The sequence below is a fragment of the Zalophus californianus genome, chromosome 4 (assembly GCF_009762305.2).
Source record: "Zalophus californianus isolate mZalCal1 chromosome 4, mZalCal1.pri.v2, whole genome shotgun sequence".
NCBI classification, from domain to species: Eukaryota; Metazoa; Chordata; class Mammalia; order Carnivora; family Otariidae; genus Zalophus; species Zalophus californianus.
This window is the reverse complement of record NC_045598.1, coordinates 35,708,428-35,725,333: the sequence shown is the minus strand read 5'-3', so window position 1 is coordinate 35,725,333 and position 16,906 is coordinate 35,708,428. Positions and strand designations below refer to the sequence as shown.

The 16,906-nt window shown below is 42.7% G+C and overlaps 1 protein-coding gene across 2 annotated transcripts in view; it reads left to right on the top strand.

The window, feature by feature from the left end:
* The window catches only part of TESK2 (testis associated actin remodelling kinase 2), a 137,255-nt gene that overhangs the window by 114,646 nt on the left and 5,703 nt on the right, over window positions 1-16,906 (top strand). For both annotated transcript variants that reach the window (XM_027573848.2, XM_027573858.2), the window contains one exon: window positions 7,888-8,034. In XM_027573848.2, coding sequence (XP_027429649.1) covers window positions 7,888-8,034 — 147 coding nt within the window. The remainder of the gene's footprint in view (window positions 1-7,887; window positions 8,035-16,906) is intronic.

Below are 16,906 nucleotides of genomic sequence, written 5' to 3'. Positions count from 1 at the left end.
CCTTTCTCTTTGGGTCAGTTCATTACTACTGACTGTTTCAGTCAGGCGAGTCCTGGTGGACCTCCTGAACAGTGGCAAACTTGGGTTTTGGCAGATGAAGGGATACATGCTTGTAGTGTCTGCAGAACCTCGAGCTGAGAACAGGAGGCTTCTTTGGAGCACAAGCCTCCCACAGGGCGCTCTTGGGATGCCTGTCCTGAAATTACCCGGGGCAGTAACAAAGCTTTCTTTTCTTCTTCAAACCAAGCCAGCAGGATGGGATGTCTGCTAGCCTTTGTGTTTGGAGCTGACCAAAAAAACATACAGTGGCTAGCACAATGGCATTGTTGGGCTGCAGTGAAAACTAGGTCGGGGCCTGGGCCCTCATCTACAGAGGGCTTATCCAAAGAACAGAGGTTTGACAAGTCACTGATTTGGCTCTTTGACATTGATGCTGGTTTCTGATGTGTTTTTGACTTAGTGATGGCACGTAAGATGATAGGATCTCTTCCTCTTGCTTCTCTGAACACCTGAATTTGGAATCTCTGAGTTACCTTTCTTTTCCTTCCGTTCTCATATTTACCACCCAGTTGCTATATCCTTTAGATTCTATCTCTGCATATTCTAACTCTAGCCTACCTTTTCATGCCTATAATATAATAGCATGCTAAATCAGGAATTTGGTCCCCTCTCATCTGGACTGTTGCAGTACCCTCCAAACCTTCCTCCAGTTCCTCCTCTATCCTGCTACCAGCATGATCTTTCTAAAATGTAGTTTGGGGCATGTATTAGTTTCCTAGGGCTGCCATGACAAAGCACCACACTTATAACAACAGAAATGGATTCTTTTACAGTTCTTAAGGTTGGAAGTCCAAAATCAAACTGTTGGCAGGGCTGTGCTCTCTCTCTGAAAGCTCTAGGGGAAGATCCTTCCTTGTCTCTTCCTAGCTTCTGGTGGTGGTTCTTGGCTTACAGATATGTCACTCACATCTCTGCCTTCCTTATTATATAACATTCTTCCTGTGTGTCTGTCTTTTCTCTTTTTATAAAGATCCCAAGCCTACTGGAGTAAGGGTCTCCCCTCCTCTAGTATGATCCCATCTTTATTTGATTTTCCATCTGCAAAGACTCTGTTTCCCAAAAAGGTCACATTTACAATTACCAGGGGTTAGGACTTGAGCATATCTTTTGGGGGGACATGATTCAACACAGAACAGATCATAGTATACTTTACCTATAAATCTTTGGTGCTTCTGTGGTCTGACAAATTAACTATAGATGTTTCATCTTGGTGTTCCAGAACTTCTCTAAAAAATTACGTATTTATAATAATAAATATAGTAATAACGGCAATAGATAACAACTGACATATACTGAGAACTTTCTTTGACATGTCTAAGCATTTTACACATCAACTGATTGAATCTTCATAACTCTATAGGTTAGGTATTAATTTTTTTTTAGGGGGATAGATACTATTCTTATTCCCATTTTATAGATGAGTATTAAAGAAATTGAATGATCAACCCAGGGTAACACAGCTAGTCACAGGTGAGATTCAATCCTAGGCAGTCTAACTCCATAGTATGTGGGCTTTTCACTATACTGCACCACCCGTCTTTACTTTTTAACTTCATCCCTTCCCCCTACTTACACCTTACTCAGGAAAAAGTAAAGGAATAACTACTAATCTCTGCACTTTACCTTTGTGTTCCTTTTGCACAGAATGTCTTTCTTATTCCCAGTCCTACATGTGGGCTTCCATAAAATGGAACTGAATCCTCAACAATGAGTGATTAGCCAGGCCTGGGTGAGGGAAGGATATTTCAGATAAAAGGATCAGCAATATGTGCAAATGTGCAAGCAGGGGTCAGACCTTTTTTTTAAAATAAGATTATCTATCTATCTATCTATCTATCTATTTTTCTATCTATCTATCAGAGAGAGAGAGAGAGAGAGGAACAAGCAGGGGGAGCTACAGGCAGTGGGAGAAGCAGGCTCCCTGCTGAGCAAGGAGTCCAATGTGGGACTTGATCCCAGGACACTGGGATCATGAATCAAGCCGAAGGCAGACGCTTAACTGACTGAGCCACCCAGGTGTCCCTGGCGTCAGACCTTTATAAGCAGCAGTGAAAGGCTTTATATTCCATGCTGAGTAAGGGTTGTGGGTTTTATCCTAACAGTAATAGGGCATCGTTGAATAATTTTAACAGGGGATTGATTCCAGGTTGGCATTTCAGAAGGACTATTTTGTCTGTATTATGGAAAATGGATTGGAATGAGGGCTATATCTGTTTAAGATACAAGAAATGGACAAGAAGACTAGTTAGAAAGCCAGTGGAATAACCCAGGGAGGGGTTATGAAGATAAGATATTGAGAGTGGGCAGAATGAGTTGTATACTATGAGCTAAGCACTATGCTGGACATACTTTGTATGCCTTATTTGTTTTAATTACTCCCTGCCTTTAATTCAACACCAAATCCTGTTGCTTCTACCTCTAAGATGTCTCCAGATATTAACCTCCTTTCCATTCTTGTGGTCATTGTCTTATTCATGCCTTCCCACCTGGATGATTCCAGAAGCCTCCTAACTATTCTCCTGGCTTCAATTCCTGACTTTTCCATACAGTTTTCACATTACTGCTAGAATGATATTTTCTGTATAACATATGTTACTGTCCTGTGTGGAAAAAAATTGTTAGTTGATTATCACCTCGACTGGACTGTGAAGTAGACTAGACTGTGAATTAAGGGCAGAGACCGACCCCACTTATCTTTGTGTTTTCACATAATAGGCTTTCAGTGTTTGTGTAGGTGGATGGATAGATAGAGAGATGGACAGATCTTCCTCAGGAAAGCCCTGCTAATTAGGTGGTAGCAAATGATCTGTGTTAGTTGGATGGCAGTACATTTATCCGCCTTGGGTGAATGCCCTAGCTCCAGGCCAGTTAGTAGATTTTTCAAAAAAGGAATGTTATTCTTACAGTTGATATTTTCTTCAGAGCCTCTGAATATGCCTTTGAACCACTGTTCAGGGATAAGCTTATTGGTTGCAGGTATCAGTACATTGATAATTCAAAGTTAAAAAAAAAAAGCAGCCATTTTGGGCACCTGGGTGGCTCAGTTGGTTAAGCAACTGCCTTCGGCTCAGGTCATGATCCTGGAGTCCCGGGATCGAGTCCCACATCGGGCTCCCTGCTCAGCAGGGAGTCTGCTTCTCCCTCTGACCCTCTTCCCTCTTGTGCTCTCTATCTCTCATTCTCTCTCTCTCAAATAAATAAAATCTTAAAAAAAAAAAAGCAGCCATTTTGTCTTATTTTTCTGACTGGTCATGATTGGGTGAGGCTACTTTAGCTGACTAAAATCAGCTGGGAACAGGAGCCCTGGGTGTAGTGAGTGTTACCTCATGGGGAGGTAAATGTTGCCTAGTGCTGTTCCAGAATATTCTCTATGTGGGCATGATTATGTGTCTGTCAGTGTCTGAGTTGGTACCATCAGAGCCTATGGGGATATATGGGAAGAACTATATTCTCAGCCTACACAACTCCCAGACATCTTTTAGGATCCAACTCAGATGTTATCTCCTCTTTGAAATTTTCCAAACTCAGGGAGAGTCAGTTTCTTCTTTCATACCTCAGGTATTTACCTCTAGTAAAGGGTTATTGGTATTATTTACTTACATCTGTGTCTTTCACTGGACTTCTTTAAGGTATAAATTGTTATCTTTATATACCCACATTTACTATGTGTAATGCACTCTTGTAATCACGGAAGGAAAATAATGTTGATGTAAACTGACAGGTTCTTACTGTCATATGGGGGGTGACAGGAGGTGGAGAAGTGCTCACTGAATGGTTGTAAAAATAGCTTTAATTGATATTCCTGAGTGGTTCACTTCTCTACTTTCATGAGTGGAGAAATGGAGTGTCCACTAATTTGACCCGTGACCCTGTGGTGATTTTTTTTATGGTGTTGACATACGATTTCTTGCCTACATAATATTGTTTAGTCTCCAACACACATTTATTTATTGACTGCCTTTTAAGAAGAGTCTTTAATGGAATCAAGTATCAAACACAAATGAAATGGTAGAAACTATGTTATAATATTTTATTAGACCACGAGTTAGAAAGGCAGGTTTTGGTGTAGATAAAGTTGGGGCACAGTCACTAAGAGGTACTGAAGTACCTATAACACCTGATTGGCTGATATTATAGTTTTCTGAACTTGAAAGTTTAAAAAGACAACAAGAAAAAATGTAAAAACTTCTCTCTCCAGTAGGTTATTTAAAGGCATTGCCAATGCCTTAGGTTGTTTTGTAGAGCTGCTCAAGGGAGTGGTCTGGAAGAAAACAAAGCAAAGCAGCTGTTGTCCTCATCGTGGGAAGCTGAATATGCTAGTGTTGTTGATCTTGCCTCTGTTTCCCACAGAGGGATTTGTTCGGAGGACACACCAGCTGAGCCTGCACTGGGAGTTGCTTATTGGGGAAGTGAACGTCCCAACTAATGGGCACGCAGAGTGTGTAGCAACTTAGAAATCTTCCTTGTTGGCAGATCTCAAACTTCCTTTCTTCATACATGCAAAGGTCTCGAGACACTCAGAAGTTGTGGTTTCTGAAGGCCCAGAGGCTTATCAGCCCCCTCTAAAAATATTCGCCAAAGGTAGGCAAAAGAAACGGGTTGTAACAATAACTCCATTTAGTTTCCTTCTCTGTTCCTGGTTTGTGCTTTTTCCATCTTGCCTGGAAAAACCAGAGCCTACTAATGGTGTGATTCCTCACCTTGCCTCACCTTTCTCCTGTTCTCCACCCTCTGCCTTCATCTATGGATTTCTCCGGTCTTCAGAAACATGCTGAAAAGAGTAAATATGTGTTTTTCTGAACCAGAATCAAGAGTCCTGGCTTAGCTTGGCCCAGAGAGAATGCAGATACAGCCTTTTTATCGAGTCTTTTCTGCCTGGCCCTCAGTTGGGAGACAGTGACTCCTGAAGTCAGGCCTTCCATGTCACATTGTCACCCTATCAAAGAAGTGAACCAGCACCTTTTCAGTTCTTTCTGACTCTCAGAACTAAAGAAATTTGTCTGCATGATTAGCGTCTGCTATCATGCGTTTGCAAGTTGTTTCTTTTTAGCAAATGAGCTCCTCAAATGTGAACTGTGGACAGATTGAACTAGAATAACAAGATGAAAGGCGCTGTGTTAATGCTGTCAGTATGCCTCATTTTGAGATTTCCAAGATGGATTATCAAGCAGAATGAAGCAGATTGACAGATTTCCCTTTTGAGAAGTTAGGTATATTTTTAGCCATTCTCTCTGTGGTGCCAAGCCTGATCCACCTCATCCAAGGATATTAAGTGCTGCATCGTGCTGCCCCCAACTGGTTCTTTTTGGTGTTTATGTTACCACATCATGACATCTCAGATTATATGGCACTTACATTTTTTTTCTAAGCACTTTCATATGCTTGTATTAGATTCTCATAATGACATTGTGAGTTATATGAATCAGGAATTATCATATCTATTTTATAGGTGGAAAACTGAAGGATAGCCTCATTAGTTGATTTGTGCAAAGATAATTGGTTATTAAGAGGCAGAATTGGACTAAAATTCAGATCTCTTGCCCGCTATCCCTTTAGGTTCCCTCTTCTTTTGAAAATTCAGTATCACCCCCAAAAATAGGTATTTAAGAGCTAAATTTTAGGCTCCTCTGAGGCCCTTTGACTCAGATGCTATGGCCTGTAAGTCTAATATAATGTAGTGGTAAAGAACATGAACTCTGGGCCAAACTGCCTGGGTTTGAACCCTGGTTCTTAACCTCTAAATGCCTTTTATAAAATGAGAATAATAGTACACTTAATTCATAGGGTTGTGCAGATTAAATGAGATAATTAATATAAAGTTCTTAGACTAGTGCCTGGCACAAAGTAAGCACTGTATAAATAAATATTAGCTATTGCTATTGTTGTTTTGTTGCTATTGTTATTATTATTCCTCTTAGCATCTCTATGTAAATACATTTATTTGCTCTTTTTTTTTTTTTAAAGCAAAGCAGCCCTTCATGGGTATGTAGAAATGATGAACAGCCGGGACGCCTGGGTGGCTCAGTCGGTTAAGCGACTGCCTTCGGCTCAGGTCATGATCCTGGAGTCCCAGGATCGAGTCCCACATCGGGCTCCCTGCTCAGCGGGGGGTCTGCTTCTCCCTCTGACCCTCCCCCCTCTCATATACTCTCTCTCATATTCTCGTTCTCTCAAATAAATAAATCTTAAAAAAAAATTAAAAAAAAAAAGAAATGATGAACAGCCAAATTTATTGAAAGAGCATCTTTTTTTTAAAAGAGTTTATTTATTTATTTGACAGAGAGAGACACAGTGAGAGAAGGAACACAAGCAGGGGGAGTGGGAGAGGGAGAAGCAGGCCCTGGGATCATGACCTGAGCCAAAGGCAGATGCCCAACGGACTGAGCCACCCAGGTGCCCCTATTGAAAGAGTATCTTCACATAGTTTCTTCATAGCCTTCTACTCACTCTTCAGTTCACTTTGGTCTTAACTCTGGTCTTAACCAGCTATTCTGGCCATAGTTGCCAGGGTCTTCTTAGTTGCAAGTTCAGTGGACACTTTTCCTGCTCACCTTACTTGATCTGTATAGCATTTGATACTTTGGACATTTCCACTTTGGAATGTTCTCCTTCTTTGGCTTCTATGGTAACATTCGTGCTTGGTTCTTCCTCTGCCTGCTCCTTTAAATGTTACCATTCCTTGGGATTCTGTTAATTTCTCACCTTATGTCTTAAACCCTGGACAACTTCATACATCCCTTGGCATCAGTGACTACTTCAGCTCATTGTTACTGCCTCCTAAACGTTGGTCTCTAGCTCAGACTTTGTCCCTAAACTTTAAGCTCTTTTTACGACACCCCCACCTTGGCTATCCCACAAGTTTTTAAACTCGACATGTCCTAGCTGACCTCACTATTTTTAACCTTGCTTCTTCTTCTAAAAACCTGTTCTTCTCTCTATTTTGTGGATATTTAATAATGATAGTATCCAGGGACCAATAGCCCAGGATCAACCTAGAGATTTTCATTGTGCTCATCCGCTCCCCCCTCCAGACAGTCATCAAGTTTTGTGTGTGTGTTTGTTTTTAACTCTGCCGTCTAACTATATCTTCAGTCTTGCTGTGTTCCAATGTCTCCCCTATTGCCTTAACTGAGGCACCCTTCTTTCACCAGGATTATTGCAATAATTGCCTATTTACCCTTCTCCATATTCTCCATCTAATCCATCAATCGTACCATTGCTTAAATAATCTTTTCTTTGAAAAGCCAAAGATGAACATTTTGCTCTTCTGCTTAAAAGGCTTATTTTGTTCTGATTGACAGGATGAAGTACATATATCTTAGCAAAGTATATTGGCCTCACCTGTTCCTACTATTCATGCACTCTGGCCATATTGAGTAAATTAGTTTCCTGAATGCATCTTGCACTTAATCTATAACTTTGCATATACTGCTCCCTCTGTATGGATTGCCTTTATTTCCTGTTCCCCCAGGTCATCCTTTTGATTTCTTATTTCCTATGTACAGCTTCCTCCGACATGCCCCGGTTGACTTTGTAACTTTATCCTCTGCACCCATAGTGCTGTTGTACCCGTACAAAGCTGTATTTTAGCATTTACCACATGATACTGTTTGTACCCCTTACTAGGTTGTCGTCTCTGCAAAGGAAGGGGTCTTTGTGTGCAGCGCCTACCATACTGCCTGGATGCCGAATAAACCATCAGTAACTTAAAAAAAAAATTAAAAAACATAGAAGCTCTATCCTCTAGGTGTTTATCCTCTAATGGTTTTACCACCAGCCTAAACGTTCCTGACAAATGGTAGCTGGGTTTTTCCTTTTGTTTTGCAGTATATCAACTCTGGAAACCTGGAACAGTTGCTAGACAGTAACCTGCATTTGCCGTGGACTGTGAGGGTGAAACTGGCCTATGACATAGCAGTGGGCCTCAGCTACCTTCACTTCAAAGGCATTTTCCATCGAGATCTCACATCTAAGGTATGAAGGCTTTACTTGCACAACTCTCTGAGACACTGTCTTCCATTACCAAAAAGCTATGTTAAGAAACCAATTTAATGAGCTTTGAAATGATGAAGATCTTGTATAGATTTAACATTTAATCACAGAGAATACAACTTACTGCTCTGTATAGCTAGTCCTTAGAAAGCCAATGTTGGCTCACAGCAGGTACCTTTTAGTGTTGAGCCAGGCAACACATATATCTTAAGAATCTTAATCCTTGGGGCACCTGGGTGGCTCAGTCATTGAACGTCTGCCTTTGGCTCAGGTCATGATCCCAGGGTCCTGGGATTGAGGCCCACATCGGGCTCCCTGCTCTGTGGGAAGCCTGCTTCTCCCTCTCCCACTCCCCCTGCTTGTGTTCCCCTCTCTCACTATGTCTCTCTCTGTCAAATAAATAAATAAATAAATAAAAATTAAAAAAAATTTTAATCCTTGACTCTGGTCTGAATGAGTGTTGCAGGAGCAGGTGACATGGGAGCGTTAAGAGATTCCTGTCCTATAGGAGTGACAGCAGTCAAGGCAAATTGGGAGCCTGTGTCTTAGAGTTCTCTTTCATGGCCTCCAGGAGGTAGCTCTTAACTGAGAGCAGAAGTTCACTGGTTTTGTCATTTGAGTGCAGGTTTTGAGGGCTATAATGTACTGACCCATTTTCTGTTTGTGTGATTGAGTTTCTGCCCTTCTGCCAGTTCTTCTTTGGCATCAGCTAGTCTCTTGCTGTCCAAATTGCTGTGTGACCAGGTTAGAAAAGAGTTGCTTTTAGAGGAAGTTGGCCATGCTACAAGGCAGGCACTTTAGGGCCAAGTGGCCCAGGACACCACCATGACCAGGCTTATATAAATAGTATTGTTTGATCACTGATGTGGGAACTATAAGCCATCTAATATGACTTCTGTGTAAGAGATGATTTAAAAGTAAGAGATGATTTAAAATCTTCTAGAGAGGTATAGAGGAGTTTTGTACTTGCCCAAGAATAGCTGTCATTTCATTCTCCACCCCCAACACCTACACATGCACACATACAGACATGCATACCAGACTCACACACCCCTTCTGTCATGAAGGAGAGGTGAGGGGGCTTGTTATAAAACAAAGTTTGCAAAGGGGACGCAAGCAATCTGTACTCTCAGAGCAAATAAGGCCTAGAGCAGTAAGTCCTTGGCTACCTCACACGACAATGATTCTTGTGTTCCAAACAGCAGTACTGCCCCTGAGGGACCCTGGCCATTGGTTTATAAACTACTACAGAGAAAATAGCTTTAGGGAGGTGGATGTGGGGCCCCTGGGTGTGGCAGGGCCATTTGTAGTCAGCTGCACTGTTACTGAAGCAGCATTAAGGTGGCAAGTGGAGGGGTACCTGGGTGGCTCAGTCGGTTGGATGTCTGACTCTTAGTCTCGGCTCAGGTCATGATCTCATGAGTCATGAGATCAAGCCCCACATCAGGCTTCCTGCTCAGTGAGGAGTCTGCTTGAAGATTCTTTCCCTCTGCTCCTTCCCCTACTCTCTCTTTCTCTCTGAAATAAATAAATAAATCTTTAAAAAAAAAAAGAAAATGGCAAGTGGAATCTGATGACTAGCTGAGGCCTAGCTATGAGGAGTCCTTTACCTTTTTTGGGACCTGTAAGGGTTGGGACCTGAAAGGTGGTATCTTTTCATACCTTTATTAGGCTTTTCTCTTTCCTTAGAATGTTTTAGAAAATCAAGACTAACTTGCATTTGTTCTAGGCAAATGGGTAGGGTCGTATCAAGACACTGCCTTAGGTTGATAGCCTTCTTTCACCTTGAACATGCAGCCAAAATCAAATCTTTGCATCCTATTGAGAGAACATCATATCTTCCAAGGTGGAGGGAGATCCTGACCAGTTATCTATCAGTCATGTAGATATTTCCCCCACACTTACATGAATGTCTCCTATGCCTGGCACCATGAATGAAGGAATATTAGAAAAGGACAGTTTCTCACTTAGAGGTACTTATAGTCTTGTTGGAAAATAATTAAAGAACAACCCGCAGCATTTAATAATTAAGTGTTCAGCTTCAGACTGTAGGTTTTCAGGGAAAAGAAAGATCACTAGGTTAGGGTGGCTGGGCTTTCTGGAGCAAAGCTCCCCCAACGAGTTCCTAAGAGCTGAACCTATTCCCTTTTGTGCTTCCAAAGCACTTTGTCCCACCGTGCTACTATCCAAGTGTAGCTCTGTCTGGGCTTGTCATGTTGTATTGTAAAAATGACTAACCTCTTTGGATCTATTGGATAAGAACACTATCCTTTGGTTTTCCTAATAGGGAGTGGGTATTCCCTTGAGATGAAAAATTAGGAATTTAGGAGCAAGAACTCCCTGTGTCTCTGGGCTGTGAGTTTTTGGGTCTGAACTCTAAGGAGGTATTGAGGATACTTCCAGGTGGTGAGAACAAATGACTTTGCAATCTGAAGACAGGTTGGGAGGTGCACTGTAGGGAACCTCAAGTTCAAGAAAAACAAGTAGATTTTATAAGCCCGACCATCCCATTCAAGAGACTGTGTTCATTGCCCTTTAATCATCTCTGAACTTTTGGTAGTTTTGTCTGAATGTTTCAGCCTCATTGTAACTGTGTTGCAGGGATTAGGGAGAGGGTTGTATGGCTGTGCAGAGCAGCCCCACCCAGGACACCTGTGTGGTGGTGACAGTGACCATAAGAATGAGAAGTCCCTAAGGGATAAGTAAAGCTAAAGGGACAGAATAGGGCTTTAAGGTCTCCAGATGGTCTCATTGCCACCCTTGAATCTGAGTTTGATTTCTTTAAGGACAATTTATATTTTAGTTGTGTATACATCATATTATGTGATTGTTCTGTTGTGTTGTATCTCCCACCAGGTATACACGTTTCTCAAATGTTCCTCTGCCTCACCCTTTTATTCCTAGCAGCTAGCATGGGCGGCGGGGGGGGGGGGGTGGGGGGTGGGGGGAGCGGGCGGAGGGTGTTCCTGGCCTTCTTTCAGAGAATGCAGTTGATAGCACAGAGGCCAAACATCTGCTTGAGAACTTGGATTTTGAATCCCAGACCCAGTTTGTCCCACCTCTCCAAATGATCTAAGTGCTCTTGGGACCTTAATATGTGCAATCTGTAAAGGAGATTCTGTCCTTGACCTCACAGGAGCCATCAGCCTGGGCCTCTCAGACCAGAGATGACAGGAGGGACTCACAGTAGTGGAAACATGTTACGGGTGGGTAAACCAGGGTAGAGAGAAGCAGATGCTTTTTTCCAAGTGATCATGAGCCTGTACTAGAGGCAAAAAGGATCCCTAATTTCCTATCAGAGTGACTCCTAAAAATAGTATTGCCTTTGCAGGGTTCACACGTCATAGTTGCTTCAACACTACTTTCAAGAGTGAAAAGTCTCAGGGCACCTGGGTGGCTCAGTTGGTTAAGCGTCTGCCTTCAGCTCAGGTCATGACCCCAGGGACCTGGGATCGAGCCCTGCTTGGGGGGAGGGGGTTCCCTGCTCGGTGGGGAGTCTGCTTCTCTCTCCCTTTGCCTCTCCCCCTGCTTGTGCTCGTGTTCTCTCTCTCTTGAATGAATAAAATCTTAAAAAAAAGTGAAAAGTCTGTTGGATAGAGCTGTTCAGTCTAATTTTGTAATTACTTCTAAGAAATAGCCTGATACAGATTTGTGCAGTGATAATGCTGATAATTTACTCAGTAAGAAGTGGAATGTAGGGTGGCTTTAAAAATATTCAGTTCATGAGCTCCATCGAGAAGTGGCAATCACCACATACAGGCTTTTACCAGTAGCTTAGGAGTAACTAGTACAACTAACTATATGTGAGTTTTGGCTTGTAGGAATGGTCAAGAGAGCAGTTTGTTTCTGCTTTAATACCATGACTACCCAGGATTGGGCAAGCACCACCGATCTCCTTTGGTTACCCCTAGGAGTATGGGTTATGAATTGTACCTCTATTCTTGGTTGTTGGGTTCTGGTTTTTGGTTATTCATTGACTCCAAAGAGGCCACTCTGGTGATTCTACCAGAGTGAAAAGCCTATTCAGCTATGGTTTTAGGCTCCACCACAAAACTAGGAGCAGAAAATGCCAATTTTCAGAGACCAAAGAGAGCATGAATTAGGAACAAAGTTGAATGCTGGAGAGATAGAGAGTGTCTGTTAGGGCACCCTGTAGTTTTTTGGGGCTTGTTTGTTTGTTTTTATAATGAAAATTTATCAACGGCTTTTGGGAACCATTCATACTGGGCTATTAGAAGACATATTATTGGAGACATAGAAATTACTGGAACCCAGTCTGTACCATCGATGGTGTCTTAGTCTGGTTGGGAGATAGCTATGTGAAGATATTACATAAGAGCTGTGGTAAAGATACGGGATCACAGGGTGGGATAGAGAGCAAGGGTTGGGACACGTTACAGCAAACCAGATAATCTTCTAAGAGACTTGGACCGTAGCAGCCTCTGGGGCATTTAGGAGGGTATTTCAGTCTCTGATCTCCCTGTGCTGTGAAAAGAACCTCTTAACCTTTCTTGAGATGTAGAATCAGTACTTTCCTCTCTGATCCTAACTGGGTTTATGGAGTGGATTTGTTGAGGGGTGAGGGGAAAGAGGTAATGGCACATCGAAAGCCATTTTGTTGTTGCAGAGATAGCTTTAGCTTGGAACTAACATTAACAAATGGACTTGGCGTTTCTCCACTCAGGTGGTTTTATTCGGTGCTAATACTGACTATGTAGCTGTTCTAGGAGACCTCAGGAACTGCTCTGAGGTGTCTATTCTGGCCCAGTTCTGAAGGATCTGTGTTAGCTTCCAGAGATGCATTCATGGTCACCCCTTTGAGTCCCTTGTCAGCTCAGTCCCCACAGTGGAGAGTTGAATATATGATTAGTGTATGCCTTTGGCACATGTGAAAAGAAGCCCAGGTGTTTCAATTATCTGCCCAAATTTTCATATAACAAACTTTTGCTAGGCCCTTTCTGTGTGTCTGTGCTAGGTTTGAGACACAGAGATGAATGGGATCATTCCGTCACTGAAGAGGCAAATGTAAAAGTCTCTCTGCTGTAGTGTGATGATTTCTAATAGGGGAGGAATGCAGCAGTAGGGCCTAGGCTCCTTTTTGAACCTGAAAATCAGGAACCTCTCACCTCAGGGAGGTCTGTCTGAGCCTCCCTTATGTCTGATGCTTACTCTAGACAAGGATACTTTCTTTCTTTCTTTCTTTTTTTTTTTTTTTTTGAGAGGGAGGTTGGGGAGGGCCGAGGGAGAGGGAGAGAGAATCTTAAGCAGGCTCCATGCCCAGCATGGTGCCTGACATGGGGTTCAACCTCACAACCCTGAGATCATGACTGCGAAATCCCAAATTGGACACATAACGAACTGAGCCATCCAGGTGCCCCAAAGACACTTTTGAATAAAGCATTCTTCGTCCTCTATGTAATGGACCTTGTATTCTACACAGCCTGAAAATTGGTCTGGCTTCTTCAGAACCCCACAGTGGTCTGAGCTTCATATTTTTTTCTTTTTTAAGATTTTATTTATTTATTTGACAGAGAGACAGCGAGAGCAGGAACACAAGCAAGGGGAGTGGGAGAGGGAGAAGCAGGCCTCCTGCTGAGCAGGGAGCCCAATGCAGGGCTCAATCCCAGGACCCTGGGATCATGACCTGAGCCGAAGGCAGACGCTCAACGACTGAGCCACCCAGGTGCCCCGAGCTTCATATTTTGTACTCTGTAGCCAAGTAGTCTATACTGGGGCCATGTCCAAGTTAGGTGAGAAATGCAAGCATTGTACTAGATGCTTTTGGATTGGCCAGCATTTGAGATAGTGGCTGGAGGCCCAAGTGAAGGGGTCTTACGGTATTGCACACAGGGCTGCCTGCTCCATGGGCCCTGGCCCCTGCTGCTCTCTTAAGACTGCATTGCTTCTGCCATGGCCTTGCTGAAGACTACATTGCTTCATTGTAAAAGGGGAAAGCTTTTCAGCCACTTTCTGGGGAGGGTAGAATCGTGTGAGAAGGCTTTAGAATTAGGAGTCCTAGGTCTTTACCACTTACGGTTGTAAGCTTTGTTTTTCTCATCTTAAATGTAAAAATCTCAGATCTGCCCACCTGACAATGTTGTTTTGACTGTGTTTGTGAAAAATGTTTTGTAATTCTTAGGGTACCATATAGACAGAAGTGGGCAATCTTTCCCTTACCCATTGGGCTAGGAAGTATTCTCTGGGCCATCTCCCTCTTAAAATATCACTTTATATTTTATTTATATATTTATATTTATATTTTAAAATATACAGACTTCCATTATAACATGGTAGATGCAAAGGCTACAGAGAGGACAGTGCATAGAATGCTTTGAATAGAGGGTATTTAACCCAACCTGAGAGTACAGAGCAGGCTTCTTGGAGGAGATGGCGGCTGAGCTGAATCTTGAAAATTGAATTCTACTTACTTTTTTTATTTTTTGTTTTTTAAAGATTTTATTTATTTATTAGAGAGAGATAGCAAGAACAGGAACACAAGCAGGGGGAGTGGGAGAGGGAGAAGCAGGCTTCTGGCCGAGCAGGGAGCCCGACTCAGGACTCAATTCTAGGACCCTGGGATCATGACCTGAGCCGAAGGCAGATGCTTAATGCCTGAGCCACCCAGGCGCCTTGAATTCTACTTTTTTTTTTTTTAAAGATTTTATTTATTTATTTGAGAGAGAGAGAATGAGAGATAGAGAGCGCGAAAGGGAAGAGGGTCAGAGGGAGAAGCCGACTCGGAGCCCAATGTGGGACTCGATCCCAGGACTCCAGGATCATGACTTGAGCCGAAGGCAGTCGCTTAACCAACTGAGCCACCCAGGCGCCCTGAACTCTACTTTTTAATTTAGTTTAATTATTATTAGTGCACATGCTGGGGGTCATATTCTAGACCAGAGCAGACACAGGGGATTGCATAAACGAAGGCATTAGCGGCATGAACTGTGTGATGTGCAGACTGGGAGGGAGGAGTGGTAGGGAATAAGAGTTGAAAAGAGAGGACTCTGATCATATATTGTCTAAATTGGATTTAATCTTCTAGATAGGAAATGAAGAAAACCACTCAGCTTTTTTGAGATATACTTCACATAAAACCAAATTTGCCCTTTCAAAGTATATATTTCAGTGGCTTTTAGTATATTCAGCCATCACCACTATCTAATTTCAGAACCTTTCATCATTCCAAGATGAAAGCCCCACACTCTATTCCCTTCCCCCTTCAGCCTTCGGCAACCACTAATCCATTTTCACTTTCTATGGATTTGCTTATTCTGGATATTTCATATAAATGGAATCATACAATATGTCATTGATGGTTTTTAAATAGGGGAGTAACACAGATTTACATTTTACTAAAGTCATGCTGGCAGGAATGAGGAAGGTGGATTATGGAGATCAAGCCTGGAGCAAGCCAGAGAGACCAGTTAGAAGAGCATTGCAATTTTCAGGGGAGGAATGAGGAGGACCTGATGCAAGGGTAGTGGAGATGAAGAGGGAGACACCGATTTAAAATATATTTATTATTATTATTTAAAAAAATTTTTTTTAAAGATTTTATTTATTTATTTGACAGAGAGACAGATGCAGAGAGAGCACAAGCAGGGGGAGCAGCAGAGGGAGAGGGAGAAGCAGGCTCTCAGCCTAGCAGGCAGCCCGGTGTGGTGCTCGATCCCAGGACCCTAGGATCATGACCGGAGCTGGAGGCAGACGCTTAACCGACTGAGCCACACAGATGCCCCCAATTTGAAAAATATTTAGAAGCTAAATTAGTTGGAGTTAAAAGTAAAAAATCTAGGGTGAATCCCAGGTTGCTCTCTTAGCTAACTGGGTGGAAAATGGCAGTATCAGCGGACATAAAAATACAGCTAGAGTTTTAGCTTTTGAGGGGAAAAGGTGACTTCAGGTTTCCATGTATGGAGTTCAATATGAGTAATCCAGGAGATGTCCAGAAATAGAGTGGATATGCAGATCTGAAGCTTGAGGATAAAGGTCAGGTCTGATGATATACAGTTGGGAGTCATCAGCACAAATGGAGCCCGAGAGATATAGGCCCAGGATAGAACCCTGAGAACATCGGATGGGAGGAAGTGCCTGCACTGGAGCCTGCAAAGTAGCCAGAGGTAGAGAAGGAAATCCAGAACTGCGGTGTCACAGAAGCCAGGAGAGGAGGATCAAAAGGGCACAGGAATGGCCTCTAACTACCCTCTAATAGCTGGCCTGTTCACTCCAGGACCACAACTGATTATTCTGTGCACACCCAGTATTTTTTGTTTTAAAGATTTTATTTATTTATTTGAGAGAGAGAGAGAGAGAGCGTGTGGGGGGGAGGGGCAGAGGGAGAGGGAGAAGCAGGCTCCCCGCTGAGCAGAGAGACATATGTGGGGCTTGATCCCAGGACTGACCTGAGCCGAAGACAGACACTGCACCAACTGAGCCACCCGGGTGCCCCTGCACGCCCAGTGTTAATATGATTCCTGAATCACATATAAAAGTGTTGAAAGAAGTAATCAGCAATGTCAACAGCAGAAAGATCAAGTATATAAGAACTAATTTTGTCTATTGAACTTAATGCCATAGAAGTCATTGGTATCCTCTGTGGGAACTCACGGCAGAAACCCATGAGGAATGAGTGGGAGATAAGGAAGTAAAAACAGCAAGTGTCGCCAGCCAAACCTCACTAGCCTAGACCCCAGTAAGGGCAGGCTCTTTTTTTTTTTTAATTTTTTAATGTTATGTTAATCACCATACATCATTAGTTTTTGATGTAGTGTTCCATGACTCATTGTTTGTGCATAACACCCAGTGCTCCATGCAGAACGTGCCCTCTTTAATACCCATCACCAGGCTAACCCAT